At 64.3% G+C, this 26901-nt stretch overlaps 1 protein-coding gene across 1 annotated transcript in view; it reads right to left on the bottom strand.

Moving 5' to 3' along the window:
- Positions 1-453: 453 nt before the first annotated feature.
- The window catches only part of KCNQ1 (potassium voltage-gated channel subfamily Q member 1), a 316086-nt gene continuing 289638 nt past the window's right edge, over positions 454-26901 (bottom strand). Inside the window, exon 16 of the mRNA XM_042958455.1 lies at positions 454-1614. Within this exon, the coding sequence (XP_042814389.1) occupies positions 1393-1614 (222 nt within the window). The 3' untranslated portion in view covers positions 454-1392. The remainder of the gene's footprint in view (positions 1615-26901) is intronic.

Consider the following 26901-nt stretch of genomic DNA (forward strand, 5'->3'; position numbering starts at 1 on the left):
CCATCACCCCTGTCCCTTGGAGGAGTCACAAGGCCTGGAGGGGCTGCTTCCCTTGAGGGGCTTCCAGAGAGAGCAGGAGGGGGCTGTGAGCTGGGCCCCGGACCGAAGAAGCGATTTCAATACAAGGAGGTGAGGGTGGGAAGAACATTCCAGCAAAGGTGCCAACAGCAAAGGGGCAAGGCCTGGATGGCAGGCCATGTTTCCTTCCCTCTGCTCAGCTCGTGTGGACAAAGCTGACCTCGGTGCTGGCTATGGGGACGGGGCAGTAATGGCCTGGGCTCAAGGTGCCTGTGGGTCACTGGGAGGGACCCTCCTGCCAGCGGGCTGGCTCCGGGCCTCTTCTCCTTCCCTGGGGCAGGGCAGACGGGCCCAGGGTGCTCCCCAGGAGGACAGGTGTGTTCCAAGGATGGGTCGCTCCCTCAGGAATCCAGGCGAGCGCAGGGCCCAGACAGATTTCGTGACTCCACGTTTATTAGGAAAAGCGTCACAATTAAGAGTCAAAATCATACTGTGAAACTCATTAAAACACAGATTCCAAATCACCTTAAATTATTCTGATTTCTGTGAGACGTGACGCCCGGGAGGAGCCCCTGTCCCATGCTCGGACCGTGACAGCCTCACGCAACTCCTCGCCCAGCAGCCGGCCAGGGGACACGACGGTTCTGTGCCTCTTTCCAGCTGATCGGACCTGGCGGGGAGCTGAGGCGGGGGCCGCACGCGGGGCAGGGAGTGAGCGGGAGAAGCTGCCAGTCCAAAGTGGGGGACATTCCACCCCCGGGGGAGCACTCTGGGGACCGCGGTGGGCTGGTCCCTCCTGCCGGAAGCCGTGGCCCAGGCCTGGGGCCTGCTGAGCGGGGCTCCGGGGCCTCCGTCATGGGCGTCCTTGAGTTGGCATGGGCTGGGCCTGCCCTGCCCTGCCTGCCTTCTCCAGGGGTCCTGGGTTCGAGTCTGAGGGTGTGGTACCCCCAGACCCTGTCCAGGCTGCCCCTCTGTCTCCTCTCAGGAAGCCCCCTAGGGCCTACCAGGGTGGGCCTGCACTCCCTGTGCTGTCTCTTGGCCGTTCGTGGGATGGACCCAGTGCCTCGGGTGTCCAGCCTGAGCCCTGCCACTGTGTCCCAACTGCCACACGAGTGATGTGGGGTCCACGGTATGGTCTCAGAGCCGAGAGGGGCCCCCGAACCCAGCCAAGTTCTAGTACCCGCTGGCTGGGGAGAGGCGGCCTCAGGGACCCTTTAAGAGCAGGCTCTCGGGGCAGCGTGGCTCACGGCGGGGGTCTGGGGCCTGCGAGGGAGGGGCCGGTGACCCAGGGGGCCGCTGCTGGGTGGGAGGTGGGCCCGGCCGCCCGGGGCTCCTCCGGGCCTTCCCTCGAAGGCCTGGGGCCCCGAGCCCCCATCAGGACCCCTCCTCGGGGCCCCTGCGGGGCACAGTCAGCTGCTCGTAGGTGGGCAGGGCGTTGCCCGGCAGGAAGAGCTCAGGGTTGGTGGGGCCGCAGGGCTGCACCTGAGCCCCGCCGCCGCTGGGGGGGCGGCTCCCCGGGGGGCCGCCGTGGTGCAGGGACAGCAGCTGCTGAAGCATGTCCGTGATGAGCACCAGCCTCTGGTCCAGCTGCGCCACCTGTGGAGACGGGAGCAGAGGTGAGGCCGGTGGGGGCAGCCCAGGTGTGCACGTGGCCTCGGGGCCCCGGGCTCCGAGAAGCCCGGGGGCGGGAGGTGCCTTCGTGCAAATGCGCCCGGCCCCGGTCATGCCCGTGTGCGCGCGGAACGAGCCCACGTGTGTCCGGGGCCCCCTCCCCCCCCCCGCCCCCGCGCGTGTGTCTGCACTTGTGCAAGAGGCCCCTCCCGCCCCTTCTCCCGAAAGTGGAGCCCTGGGAGGGGTTTGAGGGTCACGGGGTGGGGTCCGCCCTCCGCCTGACCCCTCTGCCCCCCTACCGACGGCACCACCGTCTTCCCGCTGAGCCAGAAGATCAGGACCCCGTGTGCACCGACCCCCCCAGGGGTCAGGCCAGGGTCCCCGGCGCTCTTTCTGGCCACGTGGCCCGACGCTCTGTTTCAGTAGTCTGTTCTGCTCTGGGCACTGGGGCTGCCCCTGGTGGACAAGACAGGGCCACCCCATGAAACCGGAAGCGAATGCGGGCGCAGCACGGCCCGGGGCCAGCGAGCGCTTCCCCGGCAGGGGCTGCTGGGTAGCCAGCCAGGAGTGCAGGGTCGGGGGCCAGGCTGGGGCGGCGCAGGGAGTCCCGGTGGGCCCTGGGTTGGGTCCTGCCCGCAGGGAGTAGGCCAGGAGGCGTGCCGAGCCGGTGAGCCGTGGGCCCGTGGGGTCCGGGTGTGGGCCAGGGTCTGGGGTCACGGTGCCCTTGAGGGTGATTCCTTCCCGGTGCTCCATCAGAGAAGAAATCAGGCCTTCCTTCCGCTGCCTGGGGTACCGGGAGCACCGAGAGCACCGGGAGCACCGGGAGCGGTGGGGACGGGAGAGGAGGAGCGCAGTTCTACCTGAGGGCTCCGTCCTGGGCCGCCCGGGGCCCACTTCCCCGGGACCGGGCAGAGCCGGGTGCTGGCTGGCCGGCCCCGGGGAAGATGGCTGCGGGGCGAAGTGGCCTTAAACCCCCGAGGGCTGGAGACCCAGGAGCTGGTCCCCGGGGCGGCCCGCCCCCCTCCTGCCCGCCCTAGACCCGGAGCTGGAGGGGAGGGCAGGGGAGGGAGGCGATGGCCGAAACAAGATGCAGACGGGGTCCCTCCCGAGGAGCTGAAGGAGTCCCTTCACCTGAGACCCTGTACCAGGTAGGCCAAGACGGGGGCCAGAAGGAGAAACCCCCGTCCCAGCAGCAGCCCCCCTCCATCAGAAGGGCTGTGGGAGGGGCCCTGCCCTTTCCCCAGAGGCAAAACCCGGGTGACCCGTCTCCCAGCTCTGTGGGGCTGAGGCCGGTGCCTCCCTCAGATGGAGCTGGGTCTGAGACGTAACCTGCGTAAGGTCCCCGGACAGGGGCCTGACCTCCTCTTCTCCCGGATAAATCTGGTGCCGGAGCCCCGGCTGTGGAGGGAAGGGGAAGGGGAATGGGGCTTCTCTGGCTCAGCTGCGGTGGGGCCTGGGGCCGCTCCGCTCAACCACCCCCCGAACACCCCCCAGATGACCGTCCAACACGCTCGTTCTCTGTAGAGCCATTTGGAGGCCACTGACCGAGGCCCCAAGAAGACGACTTGCTCACGGCCACCGGCCGGGACCCCCGCCTCTCCCATTTCACCCCTGCGGCCCCCACCCCTGGGCTTCTGTGCCGGGAAGACACGCATGTCAGGCAGGGAGGGGTAGGGCAGAGGCAGCCGGTCCTGGGAAGGGGTGAGAGCAGGGGTCTGGGCTGAGCTCAGAAGGCTGAGTGGACACTCACAGTGACCGAGACAGGAGGCGACGCGGCGGGGGGGGGGGGGCTTGCTCGCCGTCACAGCCAAACGCCACCTCCCTCCCTGGCCCGAGACTCCCGGGGCCCCTCAGTTCCACTACCTGTGGGAGCCCTGGGAGGCCCACGGGAAGTCATCTGGGCTCCCCGAGGCCTGCACACCACTGGCTTTGAACAAGGCACATCCGGGCGTGGCCCAGTGGCACTTCACTGGCCCCAGCTCGGGTATCGATCGGTTTGGCATTAATTAAAGCACCAAGTACATTACAGAAGAGAATCTGTGGTTTCATAAGCTTTCACCCTACGGCACGTGCACATCTGTCGAAGCCCCCAGGTGTGCATGTGGGTACGGAAGCCTTTACAGGGTGTTCTGGGGCAAAGAGGAAACAGAGGTGTGGCAGGGATGCGGGAGGGGCGGGGGAGGCCGGGCCTCTGCTGGCCGCCTGGGCACCGTCCTGCGGTCCGTGCTGGGGCCGGCAGGGGTGCGGTGAACGGTGGTGGGGGGGGGGGGCCAAGCCTTCCAGAGCCCTCCCGGCCCCTTCCCCCGGAGCCGTGCCCCTCCTGGAGCTCAGTGGCTGGCCTCGGTGCCACTCCCTGCCCCCAGGGCTACCTTGGGCTCAGCTGCTGGCTCTGAGCACCCCAAGTCTGCCCTGTACTTCCCAGCCCCTAGGCCCTGCCCCTCAAGGCTGATGGAGCCCGACACTCTTGTGCTTGGGGGCAGGGCATCAGGGTGGTCCCGGGACTCATGCAGCAGCCCCTTGGCAGGGGCCCTACTCGCCCGGGCCGGTGGGCTCCGAAGGGCCCGAGCTGGGGTGGCGGGCGGGTAGCTCCCGTCTGGCCTGGGGCCTGACTCTGTCACTTCCCAGCGAGACGGTCCCTGAGGTGGCCTTGTCCTGCACGCTCTCTTCTCCACTTGGGCACAGGTGACTTTGTCCCGCTTACCCGGTGTAAGGTGGCGCGATGAGCACTCAGAGGGCCGGGGTAGCTGCCGTGGGCCACAGAGGTGCGTCCACCTGGCGGGTGCCCAGGGGAAGGCCGCCGTGCTCGGGCCCCGGAGCCGCTGGGGCAGATGGGTCTTGGGGATCTGGGACCTCATCCTTCCTTGCAATCTGATAGGGACTGAAAGACTAAGGCCGACAAAAGCGCCCTTGTTCCTGGTCTCCACTCGGCAGACGATGCACGCGGCCCTCGCAGGAGCAAAAAGCAATTAGAGTAAAAGCTAGCGAGAGGGCCCCGGGCGGCTGGTGATCAAACCCGAGGCGACAGGGTTCCTGTGTGATGTGGTTATGAATTTGTTTTCAAAAGAAAATCTTGAAAAAGAGTCTTTCAAGGGAAATTTTTGCAGAACCTGCCTGGCCTTGATCCCAGCCCCAGATCTGCTGATGGCCCTGGCCGCACTGGTGGGAGACAGCCAAGGGGTGGTGGGGGGTGGGGGGACACCAAGGCCTGGGGCTCGAGGGAGGGAGCCCCCTGCTCTGGGAGGCAGCTCGCGGTGCCCTGGGGCCACGGGCGGTCAGGGTCTCAAGGTGGGGCAGGACCTGCTCTCGGGACATCTGAGAGCCGTCTGTAGGGTCCCGGGACGAAGGTCACTTGGGCCCTCCTGTTTGCAGACTGTCCAGGACCCGTGTGGGCTGCAGGGAGTTGGGGGTCCGAGGCTCAAGGCACGCAGGAGTGTGGGGCCCCGGCTGGCTCCACGCTGGCTCACACGCCAGGGACATGCACGGGGACATGGCTGCCAGGACTCAGCCCGCCTGCATAACCTCACCTTTCACCTGCCCTCCGTCCGTCCTGCAGGCCCCCAGCTCTCCCCCTCCCATGTCACAGATACCAGGGAGGTGCGGGAGTGAAGGCCCAAGGAACGTGGGGGCCCTGGGGCTGCCGCCGGCCGTCTTCTCCCCCCCCCCCCCCCCCCGGCTGCAGACCTGAGACACCTGCACGGTCCCCGTTCTCCCGGCCCCACCACTGCCGAGCCCATTAGACGGCGAAGCGGCTGCGGTCCAGGTGCACCTCGAGTCCCTGGAGGCTTCCTGGAGGAAGGGGTGTGGCTGGCCCACAGCTGGGGGCAGGGCTAGGAGGGACTCGGGGTAGGGGTAGCTTCCCCCAGCCAGGAGGGAGCCCTGTGCTGGAAAGCTCAGGGCAGAAGCCCGCCTTGCCTGTCCAGGGCCCCAGGGCCCCAGCAGCACCCCAAAGTCTCACCCCAAAGTCTCCCGCCACCCCTTCCAAACACACAGAGCTCATGCGAAGCCCCCAACACAGGGTGGGACACGGGGTCTGAGGAGTGAATGCCGACCGGCCCGCCCCATGACACAGCCCGGCCACGCCGAGCGGGACCACGGGCCCTGCTGGACGCGGGAAGGACCGAGGGGGTGACACCCCACCTGGGGCCGTGGGGCCACCGAGCAGGTGGTCCCGTCCCCACTCCGGGACTTTCGGGGCCTCTATCCCTGTAGACTGCCACGCCTGTGCCCTGCTCCTGTGGGCGTGGCCCCTGGCCCTCGCTCAGAAAGCCGCTGCCTGGTCAGGGAGGGCAGCGGGGGTCACGGGGACCTAGGCTTTTGCCCCCTGTGCCCTCCCGCACATGCCGGGCACCCGTGTCCACGCGGAGGTGTTGGGGTCTGCCTGCCCAGAGCTCTCCCCACTGACTGTGCCAGCAGGAGGGCCCCCTGATGCGACAGCCGTGGTCCGCTGCCCTCTGGATCTGGAGCGCGCCAGGCTCGGGCGGGGGACACACACCGGCACGTGCACACTGCGAGCACACGGCGTCCTGCACTCCCATCTGGGCCTTTCCACCTCTCTGGGCCCGGCCCGGCCCGGCCCTTCCGCGGTTTCCTCGCCTCAGGAGAAGGTTGCAAATCTCGGCATCAGGCTCAGCATCGTGTTGTCGGTGGAGCCGGGGAGAGCCCTGCCCCCCCCTCCCCCGCCACGGCCCGGCCCAGGCTAGGCCGCCGTGCTCCCTGGCTGGGACGGCTGCAGTAGCCTGTCAGCTGGCTCTCCCCTGCAACGAGCTCCACCTCAGTCCCAGAAGCCGCGTCCCTGCTGTGGTCCCCCGGCACGTCCCCCTTGGCTTTCTGGCCTCCCCTCCTTCTTCCCTCTTTATTCAGTTCACTCCAGACCTCTGGGCCGGTCCGTAAACATGGTGGCCTGCGTCGGGGACGCTCCTGCTGTCTGCACCAGCCACTCCCACCGTTAGGTCTTACCAACATCACCGACCGAGCTCGCCGCCCTCCCGATCCCCCTGAGCAGCGCCTAACCTCTTTCCCCCCGAGACGCCCAGTGTGGGTTTGTGTCGCTCATTAGAATCAGGCTCCACGCGCCTGGGACCCCCGCCCTTCCTCGCCAGCGCTGGGGGGCTCCGGTGAACGCTGGCAGGATCAACGTGGCGGGTGCTACGGGGCCCAGCCCCCCGGGGACCCTCGGGCCAAGGGGAAGGGGGGAGGTGCGAGGTGTCCCTGCCCGGCGGGCGGCCCGGCCGGCCCCGAGCCCGCATGTGGCCGGCGCTGGGCCCCCGACCCCTCGGGGCTCGGGAGCCCCCTCCCCCACGGCAAGCCGCTGACAACAGCACCCGTAAATCACCCTTTCGGGAGGGCCCGTGGGGCCGGGCCGTCTTACGGAGCTGGGTATGAGTGCGAATAGATCATAGCGCTTCGTAACGTCCTAATTTATGGCAGGAGACGGTGTAATTGCGTTTATGGCTTTGTTTTAGTGCTTTCGCTCTTGGAGGAAGACCGACCGTGTTTCTAGCTGCTGGGGTTTACTGCCAGTCCCCGGGGCAGCCGCTCGGCTGGGCCTTTCCGCCCTGCGGCCAGTGGGCGTGCACCCAGCCGCCCCGGGGGGCGTGCAGGGGAGCCGCGGGAGGCCGGGGGTGGGGGTGGGGGTGGCTGTGTGCATACAGGTGTGCCGCATAAGCGCGGGGTCCGGGTGCAAGGGGAGGGCCGGGCACCGGACAGGCCGCCTGGGTTCGGGTCCCAGCGGGGCGGGCTGGGGTGGGTCGCTGCCTGAGCCCGCTTCTCCGGGCGATGGCACAAGCCCCCTCGGCGGGAAGCTGCAGGGATTGAAAGGGTTCACGCTCGGGACCCCGGAACCAGGGCCCGGCACCCGCTGAACTCCGACGAAGGGTCCCGCTGCCTCGTGACCAGTGATTCCTGGGAGCGCGTGTTCAGGCGTGCACGTGTGCTGTGCGGACTGAGGCTGAGCCAGGATTCGGCGCAGGCCGGTCGGTGCGTGTGTGTGCACACGCGCGTGCACGCACACCCACACCGGGCTTTACGGAGCACGGGAGACTGTGTCGGGGGATGCGTGGGCCGCTCGGGTGTGATTTTACACAGTTCGCCACCCACCAAATCGTCCCCTGAGCTGCCGAGGGTGTGAGTGTGTCTAGCGGGACCTCGAGGCCCCCGGGCCTTTGCACGTGCCAAGGAGGTGAGCACCGGGCCACAGCTGGCGGTGCTGCTGGGACAGCGCGACACAGGGGGGTGAGCAGCAGGGGCCCCACTCGGCGGGGGGCTCTGCGAGGTGCCAGGTGTCTTCCAACAGGGACTCGTGGCCACCAACACGCGTCGTGTCCTCCCGCCGTCTCCCAGGCCTTCTGCTTGGGCGAACACCGGCCCAGAGAGGCAGGAGACACGGCAGCCACTGCGTCTCGGCCCCAGCACCGGTGTCACGGGGGGCTCGATGGGTGGGCACTTTGCTAAGGTGAGTGTTTTGGAGGCCGCCGACCAGGGCCCCTGTCCCAGTCCATCCCTCGCGTCGCCTGCTGTGCCGTTCGCGCTGCAGGGCGGATGGAGGAGGCCGCGCACAAGGAGGAGGCAGGTGGCCTGAGCCGGGTCTCGGCCGGGTCCTTGGCGTACCGTGACCGGACGGTGAGGGCCTGGTCGGGGCCACTCCCCAGGCCCCTTCCGGAGGCCTGCCTGGGCCTGGCTGGCCCTCGCTGAGCACGCCGCAGGAGCACGGGTCGCCTGCCTCTGAGAAAGTCCTTCTCCCCGCCCACAGACACGTGCTTGCCTGGCGGCGGGAGAAGGGGGGACCCCCAGCACCGCCGGGCTCCGGGCCGTCCGCCGACGGGGGCCTCAGGATCATGGCGCAACCCTGCACACCCAGCCCTAGGGCGTCCCTCTGCACAGACACCCCCAACTCCAGGCCCCACTCCGTGCTCCCCGCCGGGACTCCAGGACCTCGCCTCCGCCGGCACACGGGTCTCACGGGGTCTCGGCCCAGCAGGGTCCCAGAGGGCACCCGGGCTCCAGCCTGCCCCCAGCCCTGTCCTCAATCTTCCGCAGCCCCTCACCCAGTCCTCCCTGATCCTCTTCTCTCAGACCCTGAGCACATACGCCCTGTTGGTCCTGCCCCAGGGCCTTTGAACGTGCTATTCGCTCTGCCACCACGTCGTATAACCTCAGCTCCAATGTTGAGAGCAGACTTCCCCGACCTTTCCAGCCAGGAGCCTCCTGATCTCACTGCTCATAGTTCTGTCTACACCTCTCTCCCCTCCGCAAAATGTCCTAGTGTGTTGGTTTACTTCCTCGTGGCCCCTTCCACCAACCGAAGGCTCCCGAGGCCGGGCCTTCGACCACGCTGTCACTGTTGTATCCCCAGAGGGTCTCCCAGAGCCTGGCAGGTAGTAGGTGCCGGGTAGATACACGTGGGATAAAGTCGGTGCCTCACAAATACTGCTGGCTGAGCGAACGAGGCCCCCTGACATTCTCTGGGGGCCCCAGTGCCAGGCAGGAGGGACAGAGGTCCCCCAAACCCAGGGCTTGCTCTGTCTCTGGAGCAGGGGCCAGGAGCGCTGCCGCTACTGCTCTCAGGCCTTTCCATTGTCATTGATTTGTAAGGGCTCTTTGTATATTAAGGAAGTCTGTCCTTTGACACGTACATCCCGACCGGCTTTCCCTAGTGTGCCGTTTGCGTGGTGAATCAGTTTGTGGCAGTCGTGAATATTATGTTTCGTCTTGCCGTACAAAAGTCTTATTTATCTGTTTGCTTTTTCACGCAGTGGGCGTTATCCCTCTTCCCCTTTCCGGCTTCCAGATTTCTGTGCACACTTGGGTGGCCCTTTCCTCCTGGCGCTTGTTTGGATGTGTACTTTACCCGCAAACCTTTGATTTGCATGGGAGTTAGTTTGAACTAAGGTTTCAGTGCTGATCCTATCGACGCACCGAACTTTACTGAGTGGCCTTCGTTTTCCCCTCTGCGCGCGAGGACCTTCTTATACACGATGTTCGTTACGCCCGAACCTACCTTGTCATCTGCGCGAAGACCCTAATAATGGCTGCCTAACAATGCGCTTTGCTCTGGGTCATTCCTACGTGGCAGGGCTGTTCTTTCTGGAGGTGGAGAACCTCGGTAGCTCCGTCCCCGGGCCCAGCAGAAGAGGCCTCGAGGGGAGCGGGGACCAGCTCACCGGGACAAGGCCAGCACGCTCTGCCCTTGGCCCCCGCGGCCCGAGGGATGCGTTCTTCTGCTCCCACCCGGGGGAAGCCTGTCCTCTGTCCCACTGTGTGGTCCGAGCCTGTCGCCCGCCCTGCCGGCCCCGGCCTCGGAGCCCCCTGTCTGGCCCCGCTCCCGCCCCCTCCCTCCTGGCCGTGAGGAACATCCTCCTGGGACCCCACGTGGCTCGTGCCCTCAGCTCGTCCCCGTTCTGCCATCTCCTCCACGAAGCCTCCCTGGGTTCTGTCCTGCATGCAGAGAACTGCCCCCCAGGCCCCGGCCCCCGTCTACCTTTCCTTTCCTCCAAAGCTCATGCCCACACCACCGGCCTGTTTCTCATGGGTTTTACTTCCTGTCCCCCCTCCACCCCCCCCCCCCCGGATGAAAAGCCCTGCAGAGTTTGTGTGCGCTGTGCTGTTCGTCGACACAGTCCATCCTCCCGGACACGCAGTCCCCTGCCCTCCCCCCGCGCCTTCGTCGGGGACGACACATCCACGGCCCCAGCAAGCCCCACTGAGGCCTCCGCGGCCGGCTTACAGCAACGCTTCAGGGAGGAGAAGGCTCCCGGCGCCGGGGGGGGTCGGGGCAGAGTCAGGAGGACCCGGAAGGGGGGCCTGGGCGGTGGGCTGGGGGAGACCCCGGGTGGGGCTCGGGCCTCCCTGCCGGGCCGGCCAGCCCCTAGCGGGGCCTCCGGGGGGTCCCGGCAGCGGAGGCCAAGCAGGGGCCGCCGCCCGCCCTGCCCACGTCCGGCAGCCCTGGGCCGGGCCGACAGAGCCGCCCTGCTTGGGGGCCGGGCAAGCGGGAATGTAGGGCAGGCTGGAAACGGGGGCTGGAAGCGAGAGGCCGTGTTTATGTTGGCGGTGCAAACGCCCCACCTGCGTTTGATTCTCCCCCGCCTCCCCCCTGCGCTGCCCCTCTGACGAGCCTCAGAGTCCAGGAAGCCAGGGGGACGCCGGGCAGGACACTTTGTACCTGGAGCCAGCGGCGGGGCGGGGGGGAGGGGTGCCTCGGCCGAACCCCAGGCCGGCGGGAGGGTGATAGCCCGCCCGGCGACGGCTGGCAGGTGGGCAGGGGCTGCCGGTGGCTGTGCTGGCCGTGTGCTTTCTGCCACCGGCTGCTTCTGGTCAGGCCTGGCCACCCCCACGCCCCCACCCGGGGGGGGGGCCCTCGGCCGGGGCCTGGCGTACGGGAGCCCTAAGCCCGCCAGCCTCCGGGCCACCTAGCGGTGCCCCCTCCAGGCTCGGCTCACCCTCCCTGCTGCTCTCCATGGCCAACAGGCCTCGCCTCCTTCCTCACAGCCCGTCTTGGCCCTAAGCGCAGCCCCTGGAGGTCTCCCTACTGCCCTCGGAATGGAGACACGGCCCCGCCTTGGCCACAGGGCCCCTCGCGGTCTGGGCCCTGTGTCCCACCTCAGTCACTGCCCCTTCATGCCCCAGGCTGGCTTCTTCCGCTTCCTTGGATGTGCCACAACCCTCCCTGCCTCAGGACCTTTGCACCAGCCAGTCCCACTTCCTGGAATAGTCCACCCCTCCGCAGAGCCCACGGATCCTTCTCCTTCTTCTGCCCCGGGCACCGCTGACATTGTTGGCTTCCTCAACATCTGCCTCCCTGAAAGCAGGGACAGGCCATCCGTGACCCCTCACCGGCCGGCTGACTCTGGGCCCAACGGGGAGGGGACAGCTGCGTGGGGCAGCTGAAGGGGCCCGTCTGACAATGGAGGTCCCCGTGTATGTGCTTGGGTCTCCTGGGGGGCAGGGCCTGGCTCCCCTGGACAGTCCCTCAGGCCCATGAAAGAAGGAGAAGGCCCCAGGGTGTCCCCCAGGTTCCCAGCACCTCACAGCTGCCTCTGACCAGTTCCCTGTCCCCCAGCTCCGGCCACACCCACGGCCCGGAGCGTTCTCTCTGCCCCCCTCTCTCAGGCCGCGCTCCCTGTCCCCGCTCAGCCTGGGCCCACAGGCTGGGGCCCGTGCACCCAACCTCACCTGCCCGGCCCCGCCGGCCGAGCCCCCTCCCCAGTCCTCGGCCCGGCCCGGCTGGGGGTTCTTGTGGTCTCGTTTTCCAGCCGGCCCGCTCGCAAGGTGCGTGTGGTCTAAGTGCTGCCCCCAAACGCGAAGACGTTTCAGAGAGTTGTCCCCTTGGACCGGCCGCCTCACCCCGGCTCCTCTCCCCTCCCAGGTCACCCGGCTTTTCCCCCTGCGGCTGTACTCGAAGGCACCGACGGGCGCACGTGGACAGACTCCCTCCGCGGCAGGTCTTAGCATAAATGGTAATGGGAGACGCTGCGGCTCTCCACTCGCTTGTTTTTATTCCACACAGGTCTTGGGGCTGTCTTGTGGAAACGTGTCCACGGAGCCTGCTCCTGGGGGCGGCCGCGCAGGGAGCCTGTTGGTGGGGCTCTGGGAGAGTCACGTGGCCGGTGGCGGGGAGGCCGAGGGCTCAGAGGACAACCCCCACCCCCCGCCTCCATCCCCCAGCTGTGCAGGCTCCGAGGGACTCAGGGGAGGGGGCTCTGCTCCGGGAAGTGGCCTTCTGGGGGCCGTGGCCAAGGCTGTGCTCTGCAGTGGCCCTTCCACGTGGCCCCTGCACCTGCCTTTCTGCTCCCACTGGCCCCTCCTTGGCCCGGGGCTCACAGTCAAGCCTTGAGGGACGACCCTCCCCTCTTGCTAAAGGCTTCTTCCTCCTTTATTCTGGGGACTGGGCTGCCCCGCAGGTGGGGTGGGCCTCCTCTGACCCCGCCTCCGACATGCCCTCGACCCCAGAGACCACTGGCCCCCCCGACAGAGTACTTTGTGTCCTTCGGCCGTCTCTCACCTTCCCCACCCCCTTGCCACCAGGAAGGATCGCTTCTGCCCGACACCTGTCCCCCTGGCCGCTTGGCTAAGCCACACGCTGTGTCCCCTGCTCCCCGGCCGCTGCAGACCCGGGACGGTCCGCCCGCATCCGGCCCGGGGGTCCCCCAGAACGCTGCCGGCTTGCACCCTGCTGGCCCACTCACCTCCCACGGTCTGCCGCCTCCCCCAGAGCTCTGCGTGCCCTTCTCCGTCTGCATCTCGAGGACCCGGGGGAGAGGGGTCCTCTGCCCTGGCCTGTCCTCGGGCTGTCCAGCCGCTGTCCGAGGCCGCCCCGCGGACAACACCAGCCAGCTTAGCTCTCTCCCCTCTCCCCAGGTCACCGGCATGCCCCTCCCTCCACCAGCAGACTCCCCATCACGAACGGCAAACGAATGAAGCCCTCCCTTGACTTTGCCCCGTGGCCACAGCCCCCCCCCCACCCCCGGTCTCTCCTGGGAGGTGCTGTCCCCTGTCCTCCGGGCCCAGGCCGGGCAGCACCTGTGTCCAGCACCGCACACGGGCCTCCTGCCTGCTGGGCCGCCTCTGCAAGACGTCAAGGCGTCTGGGACTCAGTGAGTCCTCTCTGGGCCCGACGTCTCTCCCAGGCCGCTCCTGTCCGAGATCCCTGCTTAGGTAAGGGGTCAGGTCAGAGATCCCAGGGCCTCCCGGCTCCTTGCTCTCGGATCTCTCATGTGAACCAACCCCAGAGGCACCAGCATGGTCAAGGCTGGACATATTCAGGGCCCAGCAAATCCATCTCGAATCTGAGCCTCCTTCCTGCCCGCCATAGCCGTTGCCCTGGGCTGAGCCACCAGCAACCCACCGCATGCCACGGCCGCCTCTCACCTGCGGCCCCATAGCCACTCTTAGACCTCAGGAGAAGGGCTTAATATAAGGGCTCCCCACGCCCTCAGCGCCAAGGCCAGGGTCACCATCGTGGCCCTGATGCCCATCACAATCCAGGCACGTCTTCCTTGCTGCCCCTGCTTGATCGGCTCTGTCTTATGGGCCTTCCGTGCAGGCTCAGCCCTGCCACGGGGCCTTTGCACCTGCTGCCCGTGAGGCAGGCTCTCTGCTCTGTGAGCTTCAGGCTGCCTCTGCCGTCCTTTAAGCATTTACATAAGTGCCCCTCTCAGGTACCACCCCCATCCCGGCAGGCCTGTGACCTATCCGCTGCCCTGTCCTTGGCCCCTATCACCGTTTTGCCGCCCCGTCTCCTTTTGTGTCTCTGTCCACTGCAGATGGTCAGCTCCTTGAGGGCGGGGCTCGTCGCAGCTGCTAAGCCAGGGCCGGGCGCATAGTAGGTGCTTCGTGAAGACTCGTGCAGAAGGGGCCACCAGGGGCCGGGACTGTTCAGGTCGGCTCCAGGGAGGGCGACCAGCAGAGGGGCTGAGGGGCTCGGCCCGCGTGTGTGTTCATGCACGCGTGTGTGCGTGGGTGCGTGCATGGTGCACACACACGAGCTTCCGCCAGAGCTGTGCCGAGGGCCACACCGGCCGCGGGTGAAAGCTGGGAGCCGGCACCTGCAGGACTCAGGGGTGGCGGCCGGGACGGGGGTGCGGGAGGGCTAAGGTACAGACCGGCCCCCCGCGGTCCCCGGGGGCCCTGCCTGCTCTCGAGGTGCCGGGGTGTCCGGTCTCACTGCCTCTCCCGCCTTGGTCCTGGCCCGGAGACAGCAGCCCCATGACTCAGCAGCCCGGCGCAGGCTGCAGCTGTGGCTGAACTAGACGGGCAGGCAGCCCCTGGCCCCCCGGCCCCCCGGCCCCCCGGCCCCCGGGCCCCTGGGCTGGGACCCAGCCCGCGGCTGCTCCCCCACCCCCACTTCCTGCTCAAGCTCCTAGGACAGGATTCCCTGAATTCGCCGCCCCCTGAGGCTGGAACCAGGTTGCAGGCTGGGCCCGAGGGCTCTGGGCTGGGGTCCCAGATGGGGGCCGGGGTGGCCGGGCCTGGAATCTGGCATCCAGCCCCTCTCCTGGCACCTGCAGGAGCCTGTGGGGAGGGAGGTGTGGGACGTGCCCGACGGCAGGGCCGGAGCCCCCTTCCGGAACCTGCCTTCCTAGGGAAGTCGCAGGGGTTTCCTCCCCTGTGGGCTCAAGCCCAGTGTCCTGCCTGGAACGTGAGGCCTTGCTGGGAGCTTGGGGTGTGCCTTCCCCACGTCGTGGAAGTGACAACGCCCTCCCAAGGCTGTTCCCTCCTGGCTCGTGAGGCCCAGGGCCCTGAGCCAGAAGCCCCCTCAGCCTGCCCTTCCTCTGCCCGACACTGTCCGCCTCTTGCACAGCCCTGGGGACGGGGAGCTCAGTATCTCATAGGTAAGCCCAGCATGCTCGCTCTGTCTGGGTGTTGGGGCAGATCCCTCCACGAAGCACGAACCCAAGCCCCGGCAGAACGGGCCGATGGGCCTCTGGGAGGCTTGGGCTGGGGCGGGAGCGCACAGACAGTTCTCCGAGGCCTCCCACAGCAACTTCTGGTCCTCCGGCCATCAGAACAGCGAGGGGCCCTCCAGGCTCGCCTGTCCTCTCCGCCCCCCCAACCGCCCCCTCCCTGGCACCTCGGTGCTGTGCCCGGCACCCCGCCCTGTGCCTTGCCCGCGCTCTGCCCACTGCCCCCCTCCAAGTCCCTCACCCTTCACGGCTCAGCTTGGGGTGGTTCCCACCTCGCCGGGTCTGGGCGCCTCCCCGGGACCCACCTCCCGGGGACGTGTGGCCCCGGGGAGGCCTGTGCTGTCACCTGGCCACAGCCAGGCACAGCAGGTGCTCGGTGTCACGTGTGGGGGCGGACCCGAGCCTCTGTCCCCACCGCCCCGGCCCGGGTGCCCAGGCCCTGGCCACGCTCCCCGTGGCTAAACAGGGTGTTGCTGCAACCCCTCCCCCCACCCCCCACCCCCCACCGAGACCGACTCTCTGGGAAGCGGGTGAGGAGGTGGGGGAGCAGGGTGGGCGGGCAGGAAGTTGCCGGGGCTCCAGGCCAGGCCCCGAGTGCTCCAGCCCCATCTGGACAGAATTGGCCGGTCCCGCGCCCTCTCTGCTCCCAGCACCCCTCCTTCCCAGGCAGGCGGACGTTCCCGGCCCTCCCCTCCGTCCCCGTTCCCTGGCCCACCTTCCCTACTGTTGCCTGAGGTCCCTCCCTGGGGCCCCTGCCCTTGGGGTTCTCGCTGGCTCCCCCGTTCTGCTGGCTGGGTGTGGCCGACCGCCTGGTCAACAGCCCGACCCCACCACCTGCCAGCACGGGCCCTGGCCTTCGGTCACCTCTCCCGGCTTTTGTCGTGGCCTCTGTTAGCCACGCGTGGGAGGGGCGCTCTGAGAGGCGGTGGAGGGGTGGGTCTGCCCGTCCGGGGCCTGGGCCAGTCTCTCGGCCCCCTGCCCTGCAGTCTCGTCCCGGTCACGGGGGGCAGGTGGTGGTCAAGTCATTTACAGTCACTGATGGATGACAAAGTGCCATGGCCGGGAGGGCAGGGGCTCAGGGCAGACCCAGAATGTCGTGGCCGTGCCCGGGGGCCCATCCTGCGGCACGGGTGACCCACGGATCAAGGTGGTCTTTACACAGGTGCCGGGAGAGGGCACAAATCCCCAGAGTTCCGGGCTCCTGGTTGGGGCGGTGTCCCGGGAGGGGAGCCCGGGGGCAGGTGGGGGGCCTGGCTCTCAGGCTCTGCCTCCCCCCTCCTCCCCCAGCCTGGATGGACACCGGGAGGGCTGCGGCGAAGGTGGGGCCCCCCAGGCCGAGAGAGACCGTCTCTGGACACAGGGGCCTCCCCTAGTCAAGTTCCCCGGGGTTCCGGGGTCCCACCCTACGCGGGGCGGGCACTGCAAGGCACTGGCCCCGGTTCCGTCACTTTTGGGCCTCGAATCCGCTGGCTTCTCCGGAAGCCCACGGGCCGCCCGCCATTTGGGGAAGGGAGGAGGGGCCGGGGCCGGTGGCAGGCCCTCCACATGCCACCTGCCCGCGGCGGGGAAGGGAGGCCTGTGCTACCCCAGGGCGTCCACCCACCCTCGGCAGAGGAGTCTGCGTGGGGGCCGGGTCAAAACGGAAAAGAAAGGGACTTCTCCGCATCCTCACGGCCCCCTGGCCGGGCCACCCACGGCCCCTGTGAAAGTGACAGAGCCACTTTTGTCCCCCTGCGCTCTTGTCCCCACCTCAGCCCAGTCCCCACACCAAAGCCGTGACCTTAGGAAGCCCGGCTCTGACCCTGAAGTGTGTGGCCACAGGGCCGGGGCACTGGCGGGGAGAGATTCGGGGTGTCCTCGGGAGGCCGGAGCGGAGTGGCGGGGGTTCCCAGGAAAGCCCACAATGCTCGGAAGGTGAGTGGAAGGGTGGGGGAGGCGTCCACCCAGGAGGGAGGTGGGGGGCTGGCTGGGGGCCCGTCTGGCCTAGGCTGACCTGGGAGCTGATGAGAAATTCAGGCCCCAGCCTGCGGCTCCCAGCCCGCCCTTCCTGCTCCTGAGGCCGGAAGGAAGAGCTCTTGGGGACACCGGGGCTGGGTGGGGGGGACCCACACTGGCCAGACCGGGTGTGGTCTGCAGGCCTCTGGGAGGACCTGGGTGGCCCACTGTCACAGCCTGCAGGTTCCCCATTCGTGCCCAGATCCAGGGGCCTCGGAGACCGTCCTTGGGTCTCCAAGGATGACTTGGGTCATATCTCAGCAGAAGCCCCCGTGCCTCTGTCAGCCTGAGTTAAAGGTGGGGAGGGCGTCCCCACCAGTGAGCCCTTCTCTCTCATTGCTGTCCCCTCCCACCGAGCCGCAGCCCCCGGCTCCCGTCCAGCGACCTGTCAGCTCCAAGTCTGAACATGTAGCTTGAAGTGCCTGCCTCCTTACCTGCTCTCCTGCTCTTCTCAGACCTGGCAACACACCCTCACCTTCCCCCTCTGAGCCCCTGCCCTCTGCTGACCAAGCCCTCTTCCTCCTCCTTCCCCTCCTCCCCAGGAGGAGATCGTCAGATCTTCCAGTCTCCCGCACCATCGCTCCCTGCCTCCGTTAGGGAGTTTTCTCACCGTCAGCAAGCGAGGCCACTTGAAGATCTCCCGAGGGTGCTATATCCCCCATCCCTAATTCGACCCCAGACGCAGCCCTTCAGCCTTCTCAGCTGTCTCGTCACTTGACCTTGGTATTTCTAAATCAATACTTATATTACGATTCCTTGCTTTTGCAGTTTTAGATGTTATCTAGCGACTGCCTAACATGGAAGACGAGAGATCACGATTTCATTTTCACAACCCCTGCTCCTACCACTCCCCTATCCTCTCAATAGAGTTATATTGCAATTCCAGGCTAAGTAAGTATTTACTGTTTGCGTTTTATGGAAAAATACGCAACTTTATATGCCTACATAAATGAGGTTTTTACTTGAGTCATGTGGTCTTCTATGATTATGACTTTTTGTTTTGCCTGGGGTTAAGAGTTGCCTTCATGTTTTGTTTAACATTTTAAAAAAGATTTTAAGTAATCTCTACATCCAACGTGGGATTCAGACCTACAACCCCAAGATCAAGAGTTGCGTGCTCTACTGACTGAGCCACACAGGTGCCCCTGTTTTGCTGAATTTTTAATGCATCTGTCACTAATTCATTCTTAAGCTTTCTGCCAGAATTGTAAAGCTTCTATTCATTCAGTTGAGAACACTAGCAATCTATCAGCTTCATAATGTTTTTTTCCTGGAAGTTTCTTCCTGGAGTCCTTGAAAGACTGGTTGTTCTCCAGGCCTGCTGAACAACTGTAATATCTAGAACTTCTTTCCCTCTCATGTTGGGAATTTCCTTAGCCAGTTGGTCTATCTTTAATTATCTACCTATCTATCTATCTATCTGTCTATCTATCATCATCTATTTTTTGGTGTTGGATTCTCCTGGTTCTTGGAGCCTATGCCTTTCTTTTTTGGTTTTCTCTTCATTTTGCTGGAGCATATCCTCAAGTGACTTTCTGAGAAAAGGCACGTGGTAGGTAAAACTTTTGACTGCGCACGTCTGAAAATGTCTTTAATCTACTTTCATACCCGAGACTTTGAGTGTAGAATTCTAGATTGGAAATATTTTTGCCCTCAGAAGTTTAAAGGCATTTCTGCATTATGTGCTAGTTTTCTGCATTGCTGTTGAAAAGTCTGATGACACTATGATTCACTACACTGTGTATGTGACCCACGTCTTCTCTCTGGAAACCTAGGACGTCCACTTTATTGCTGGCGTCAATGAAATCACAACCTGGGGCCCTGATGAGGACACTTGGGGAATTAAGGAGGAAAGAGTAGAAGTCTTACTTCTTAGCATAGAAGCGTTCACTGAGTCCCGCTTGTCTTTATCGCGATGGCTCACTCTCCACCCCCGCTGCTCCTGGTGTCCCCATATTCAGAACCTCTCAGAGCCAGCTTCTCCAGGGGCTAAGCCTCCTGTCTCTGGCTGGACTGGGGGACAGGCAGTACCCGGCTTCACGGGCTGGGAGCATGTATGGCCGGGGAAGTGTCTGCTGCTCGGACCATCTCCAGTAAACATCCTCTCTGTCTTCAGTCCCCTCCAGCAGTTCGGAGGCTCCCTGGGGCACCTGACCGCGAGCCGGCCCGGGGTTCTGGGCTGGGAGCCTGTCCACTCTCGGTGGCTCTTAGTCTTGCAGGGCATAGTGCCAACACTCCGGGTCTCCAGAGGTCCTTCTGCCTCCCCATCTCTACACTTTTGTCTCTCTTTCCTTCCCTTCTGATCACTTAAGCCCTGTTGATTTATATTTTAGAACACTTAAATGTCTTTACTGTCGTTTTAATGGGGTTTGGAGGGAGTAGAAATAAACACACGTGTTAATTTGCTGCATTTAACCAGAGGGTGTATAGTGACTTCTCAGCCCTCTTCATCTGGCTTGTGGTCCCTGGCACCCACCGCTCTGGTTACCAGTGGCCTCCCAGTGGCCAACTCACCCTGTCTTCTGCCCTGACTTCTCAGAGTTTTCCTCTGGGGGAGGGCGGGTCCCCCCACTGAAGCCCTCCAGCTCCCGGGACCCCACTCCCCTGGGTTCTGTCTTCCAAGCCCCCCCGCCCCCGGGGCCCCCTTTCTCTGCTGGCCATCGCCCGGTGGCTGCCTCACCCTGCCCCTGTCTCCAGCCTCCCCGCGTCCGCACGCTGGTGGTTCCCGGTTCCTCAGGGCCAACCACGCCGTGGAGGCCCGGCCCTGGCCTCGCCACTTTGGTGTCTCGGGGGCATCTCGAATCGATACGTCCTGTCCTCCTTGTTCTCTTCATCCTAGGAGGTGGCGGTGCCACACAGCCGTCTGCTCCACTGCCGTGTCCCCTCCCCCTTCCTCACCGGCAACGTCCGGTTCCCACCTGAGTTCCATCTGGGCTCCAGACACATGTAGGATTTGTCCTGGACAGAGATGTCAAGTGGTCCCCACGGCCGTTCTCTCTCTCCCTCTCTCACTTTCTCACTCTTTCTCTCTTCACTAACAGAACCAGGAATTAAAGGGGTTGTGTGACCGCCTGGAGTAGAGGTTTGGTTTCTCAGGGGCCCTTGTAGCGACTTGGGGCGTATGTTACATTCTGGTCAGTGGACGTAAGAGAGGCTCATACAGGTGGCCTCTGTGCAGGGTCTTGTCCCTCCTTCCTGCTGCTGGAATGCAGATGTGATGGCGACTGTGGGAGCAGCCACTGGGGGCCATGAGGCGGAAGATGTGTGTTCTGGACCCGGAAGCAGGCAGAGAGCAGAGTCCTGGGGCTTCCTGTGGTGCGACCCCGGGGGTGGCAGCGTGCTCTCTGGATTAGGTTACCACTGGTGTTGTTGTCTTAGCGACAGCCGGGACCACCAGTCCCCTGCCCTGAACCCGGTCGGTCCCCTCTGGTGTCCCCGCCCCATTCAGCACAGAGCTCAGCAGCATGTAAGCCAGCGCAGGTCCCCTCCAGTCTTACAGCTTGAAACCATCCTGCGACTTCCCATCAAAGTCCGAACTCTTACGGGGGCGCTGCCGGACCCCGATCCGTGCTGCCAGCGCTCCGCCCTCCCCCGTCCCACTGGCCTGCGTGCCACCGTCCCCTGAGCGAGCCAGGCTCTCACCCCAGGACCTCAGGACTGATGTCCCTGGCCCCTGAGTAAAGGTTGGCTGAATGACGTAGGGAACAGTTGAGCAAGTGACGTAGCCCGGCCTCTGCTCTCAGAAAGCGCAGAAAGCTTCCAGGGCTCGGGCCGGGGTCAGAGCCTGGCCGTCAGCACCACGAGGTGCCGTCAGGGCCAAGGGCGGCTGTGGCAGCCCTGCCTCGCTCCTGGATGCCTGTGCGGCTCACGGGCCCCTCATCTCGTGTCTGCCACAAGCACCCCACTGCTCACTCGCTGTGCGCCCCTCCTCCTCCCCCGGTCCTCGCTGCTCTGCAACCTTGCGCCTACCGGGGCGCCTGCGGGCTCCTTGCCCGTTTCTCCCTGGACCGAGCTTCCCGAGACGCGGTTTCGTGCAGCCCCCCCCCAGGACCTGGCACCGCGCCTGGCACGCGGGAGGCGCCCGACTCATGGGTCGGTGGACCCGGGGTGGATACGGTTGCCCTGCACCCCTCTCCGGTCTCCCGGGGACCCGCTGGTGGCGGGCCGGGCGGGCCCCCCGCCCCCTCCCCCCCCCCCCCCGCCATCTGCACCCTGTGGGCACCTGGCCGCAGATCGTGGGAGCAGAGGCAGGAAGGGCTCAGAGGCCAGGCCTGGCTCAGCCTCCAACACGGCCGTCCTCCGGAGTTTCCGTGACTGTCTGTGCGTAACCGCACGGCGGTTTCCATCCACGTTGCCAAGTGGCAGCCGCCGGGCCTGGCCACGGGTTCTGATCCCCAACAAGCCTGCTCTCCGTCAGGCGGCCCTGGGAAGCTGGGGAGCACCGGGGGCCCGAAGGGTTAAGCCGCCCTCCACCACCCCGGTCTCGAAGGCCGGGCCCTCTTTCCTTCCAAGTCACAGCTGACGTGAAATGGAGCCTTAAAATGCAGCTGACACGGAAAACAATAGCGCTCCCTCGGAGAGGTTCTGCTGTGGGCTGGATGGCCCCCCGCCCCCCAATAATTACTCAAGACATTGGCATGAGCCAGGCCTGGTTAGGTAACAGGCTGCTTGCTCTGGAGACTTATAACTCACAGACAGTACACATGATCTCCGCAGACAACAAAATCGTTTCCAGGACGGCGGGGAGGGCGAGGCCTCAGGGAGAGGGTATGGGGGCAGGAGGAGCCCGGACCGGGCCCGGTGGGGGTGGGCCCGAGGGAGGGCCTCCAGGGGGCCCCAGGGATGCAGCCTGGGAACTTGGGAGCCGGGGAAGCTTCTGTGGGGAAGGCACCGCCCTGACCCTCGCCGCTCTGACCCCCCGCCCGCACCCCAGTCCCTGAGGCGTGAGGCCACCCCGGTCCGGTCCTCTACCGAGCAAAGCGTGGGGGACGCTCATTCGTACTGAAGTGTGAAGGTCCAACTGTGTTGGGAGAATTCCCTCCTTCTCTGCAGAAGATCGTTCATTGTCCGTCTACTGTCCGCGGCCCCCATGCACATTACTCCCTCAAGGGCAGGTCCACATACTTTCCCCGGGTTCCCAGCGCCTAGTACACAGCAGACATTCAGAAAATATTTGCCGAAGACGACATCTAACCCGAAGAAGGAAGGGCCAATGGCGTAACTTCAGGCACATGGGGAGGGGCCTCCTGGCAGCAAGTGCCAAAGGGACTCTGGCAAGCGGATGCCTGTGGACGCTCCTGCTGCCCTCAGAGCCTCTTTCTGACACCTGGGCCTCCGGAGTGCTCCCACAGGAAATGCCCGTTTCCCTGGAAGGATGCTGGGCCGCGACGGGCGGAGGACTCAGAACGTGTGGGCCGGGAAGGCCCTGCCTCGGCCTCCCCTCCCCGCCGTCCGGGTCTGCCCGGCAGCCCGGCCGCAGGCCCACGCCTGGGGACCCGTGTCCGGGGCCGCAGACGGAGGGAGGCTCCTGCGCGGGCCCGGCCTCGGACGCGGCTTGGGGGAGCAGCGCCTCCCGCCCTCTCCGGACCCGTGTCCCCCTGCGACCGGCCCTGGGCCCGAGGACACCCCTCCCCAGGTCCCTCTGACCTCCGCTCGGGCCCAGGCTGGGGTCCGGCCCGCCACCCCTCCTGCACCGTCCCCGTGCGGAAGCCAACGTGTGGACGCGGCACGGGCCCACGGGCTCCCCTCGCCGGGCCGCTCTGCCGGGCAGAGCCGGCCTCTGTGGACTCCGGCTGTCCCCACCCCAAGCGCCTGCCACCTCGCTCCGACACTCAGGCCCCAAGAATTTAGGGGCGCCTACGATGCAGCAGCGGGGGGGGGCCTGGTCACCCCGGTGATGCGATTTACGTCCCCGACCAGCGCAGCGTCCAGCGAGGTCAGAGTGGAGTCAGACCAAACGCGGATCCCGCGGCTCTGTGTGGCCCGGGCCCGGCTTGCTCTCCTCCCCTGCAGTCCCCTTGCAATCCCCTGGCTGGTGACCTCGTCCAGAAGGGTGACAGCCTTCTTCAGGTACCAGCCCTACGCTCGCCCCTCTCCAGCATCTGCTTTCGGCTCGGACCTCTCTGGGCCTCACACGCTGACTGCCGCAGGCAGGTGCCCCCAGGCAGCAGCTGAGGGACATCACGTCCTCCTCTCTCAGGCCGTGGCCCTGCCTGGGAATCACAGCCTCCTCCTCTCTCGGGCTGTGTGGCCAACCGGAGCCTGGGTGGGGGGGGGGGGGGCCTTTCCTGCTGACGGCCCTGCCCCACCCTCCTGACCCAACCCCTCCCCAGGAATGTGTTTGCCATGAGGTTTCTTCATTTAATTGACTTTAGACACGTTTCCTTGTTGGGGAGTGAGGACTGAGCTCTCACACCATTTATGATTCTCGAGCCTCTGATTTTCCGGTACAGCGTCACCATTATTTTGATTCAGTCCACAGCGGTCTGTGCCCAAGGCTTAGTGCCCTTAGAGCCAAAAGGTCCGTGGTTCCCCACCCTGTGTTCTGGTAAAACCTTTATCAGTGTGACCCTCAGCTGTCAGATGCCCCGAGGCCCCAAGTCACCTTCTGAGCTCACCCCACTCATTCTCCTGGGAGGCCTCCCCAGCCGCCGCTGTCCCCCGTTCGCACCCAGGCTGGGGCCACCCCACCTTCTCCCTGCCCACCTCCGGGGCCTCCTCTGTCCTGGTTTCTCCCACATTTTGCTGGGGCACACTCTCCATAAATTCGTTATTTTTAAAAAAATGTGTATTTATTTTTGAGACAGAGAGAGACAGAGCATGAGCAGAGGAGGGGCAGAGAGAGAGGGAGACACAGAATCAGAAGCAGGCTCCAGGCTCTGGGCTGTCAGCACAGACCCGGACGCGGGGCCTAAACCCGCGAACCACGAGATCATGACCTGAGCCGGTTGACCGACTGAGACACCTAAGTGCCTCCATTCTCCGTCACTTTCTGAAACAAGGTGCAGGAAGTAAATTTTGTGAACTCTCGGGGTCTGAAAATGCCTTCATGGGATGCTCGCCCTTAATGGATACTTTGGCTGGGTATAGAATGGTATTTTCCTTCACAAGTTTGAAAGCGTTTCTGTAAGTTTCTACTGAAGACCAGCCTGCAGTTTGGTAGGTCGCCCACCCACTGGTTCTTTAAGAAGATTTCCGGGAGTTCCAGGGTGGAAGGGGGTGAGCACACCACAGCTCCCCCCAGGTTCTAGGTGCCTTCCTCCTCCCACTCACATTTCCCCCCTCGGCCGTCTCCCACCCCTTCCTGGAAGGTCTGGGAGTTGGGTGGCAGGCAGCCTTGGATTGAGTCGCCGTGCTTCCTGGCTGTTCCCACATCTCTGTCTTTATTTCACTTTCTGGGACATTTAATTCAACCATTTACCAAGCTTTAAAATATTTTCATTAATTTTTTTAAAGTTTATTTACTTGAGGGAGGGAGGGAGAGCAAGAGAGCAAGCAGGGGAGGGGCAGAGAGAGGGAGAGAGAGGGAACCCCAAGCAGGCTCCACGAGTCAGCGCAGAGCCCAACATAGGGCTCAGCCACACGAACCGTGAGATCGTGACCTGCGCTGAAGCCAAGAGTCAGATGCTTAATGGACTGAGCTACTCCGGTGCCCTCATTTGCCAGGTTTTTAAAAAGCCCAACAGCATCTTTTACATTTCCAAGAGCTCTTTCTGGTTTCTATTTGTTTCTCTTTCATAGCATCCTGTTCTGGATTCATGATTACGTTATCTTCTGGTATTTCAGAGATATCTCATAAATGCAGATGTGTTTCATATAGCTTCACTGCCTTACGTCCTTTGGGGTGCCCTGCCGTCCTCACTCTGAGTGGCTCCCCCCCCCCCCAGGGTGTAGCCCCATCTGGCGCCTCATCTCCCTCTCCCCACTCTCTCCTTTGGCCTGTGCTCAGCCCTCTACTTCCACTCAGATCCACAAGTCAGGCTTGTTGCCTCTGCCTCGGGGCCTTTGCACATGCCACCCCTGTCTGCATCCCTCTGTGTAGTCTCGTTTCTGCACATGCTTTGTGTTTAGATCACAGGGTGCTTCTGAGACAGGTTATGTGCCCCACCCCCAGCCCTCTTTACAGCACTCAGCGTGGTTCTAAAGACATGGCCGCCCCCACCGTCCCCTGCCTCCTGGAGGACAATGCTCATGGAGGCAGGGTCTGGTCCACCTCGTCTGCTGCTCATGTCAGTGTCCTGTTGCTATCTTGCAGCCCTGGAGGCCAGAAGCTCACGGGGCCAAAGCCAAGGGGTCACCGGAGCTGTCCAGGGGCAAACCTGTTTCCTGTCTTTTCCAGTTTCTAGAGGTGCCGCTTCCTTGGCTCCCAGCCCCGTCCTCTGCCTTCACAGCCAGCAGCCTATCATCTTATTTCCTCTCGGACCTTTGCCTCCGTCATCACACCCCCTCCTGTGACCTGACTCTGACCTGGGTCCCTCTTGTAAGGACCCCTGTGATGCCTCTGGGCCCACCTGGATAAGCCCAGGTAATTCCCAGCTCGAGATCCCTTCCTCGGTTGCATCTGCAAAGTCTCTTTGCCATTCGAGGTGCCAGGGAGGACAGGGACATCCTGGGGGCCGTCATGTGACCACAGTGGTCATATGCACTCACAGAGAAAGGACACGGCGCCAGTGTAAGGTAACAGACCTCCCGGAGGGGACACCTCCAGGACCAGCCAGGTAAGCGGGGGAGAGATTAAGGTGAACAAGAAGGCAGCACCGGGGGGACATTGAGAGGAGGGGGTCAGGGCCCATCTCAAAGCCCCAGAAGCCCTGTGAAGAGGCTAGAACTAACAGGAAGGGCAGGGGGCACGGTTGGTGGCCATGGGGCTCAGCATGATCCTGCCCTCACAGGGCTCTTCTGCTGGCCACTCCTCCTGGGTGTCCTGAGGTTCTCCACCTGTCCTTTCCTGTGGCCCGGCTCTGATGACCTCCCATCCCCTCTGAGCCAGCCTGGCCAGCCCCACAGGGGTGAGCTCACACCCGAGGAGGGCAAGCCGAATCAGGCTTCAGATTAGAGCTGATGTCCTCGGGGAGGCTGAGGGACTGGGCGTCTGCGGCCAGAACAGAATCAAAGCCCCGGCAGTGGAGGTGGCCGCGGAGCAGGGGGAGGACCCCAAGGCTGAGGTTCCAGAGGGAGACAGGGTGAGGGGCAGAGCTGGTGGGGAGCAGGGCGCGTTGTACAGATCTGCGGGAGGGCACACGTGTGCCCAGAGTGCGGAGCAGGAAAGACCAAACAGAACCAACACGTCCAGGAACCCGCGACATCGTCGGCGACTTCAGCACCTCGTCAGAGGCCGACGTATCACAGTGGGAAAAACCAACCAGCAGAATAAGGGTGTAGAGGAACCAAACAGCTCCGCTAACAAGTTCAAGTCGATTGGCAGAACAGCCTTGGCTGCCTCCACACGTGCACAGAAAGGTCACAGAGGCAACCTCCTCAGACCCCAAAGGAAAAGTCCACGCATTCTCAAAAGGCCGTACCCTGAAGTAAAATGGGAAATCAATAACAAAAAGGGAGAGACAAGCTGATACACAGGGAGGCTTACAAAATACAGCTCTAAACGATGCTTTGGTTAAAGAGAAAACAAACGAGCAATTCGATTCAACTAGAAAGATCCGCGATGGGAGTTCTAACATATAGAAACCCCGGGGGATGCTTCCAAAGGTGTATTCAGAGGAACAGTGATAGCAGCTTTGGAAAATCAGAAAGGTTAAGGATAAACGTGCCAAGCGTTCAACTCAAGAAGCCAGAGGAAGTACATGAAAACAAAGGCAAAGAAAGAGCAGGAAAGGATAAAGGAAGTTATTAGCGGAACAGAAACATTTTTACGAAAGCAGAG

This window comes from Panthera tigris, chromosome D1, assembly GCF_018350195.1.
Source record: "Panthera tigris isolate Pti1 chromosome D1, P.tigris_Pti1_mat1.1, whole genome shotgun sequence".
NCBI classification, from domain to species: domain Eukaryota; kingdom Metazoa; phylum Chordata; class Mammalia; order Carnivora; family Felidae; genus Panthera; species Panthera tigris.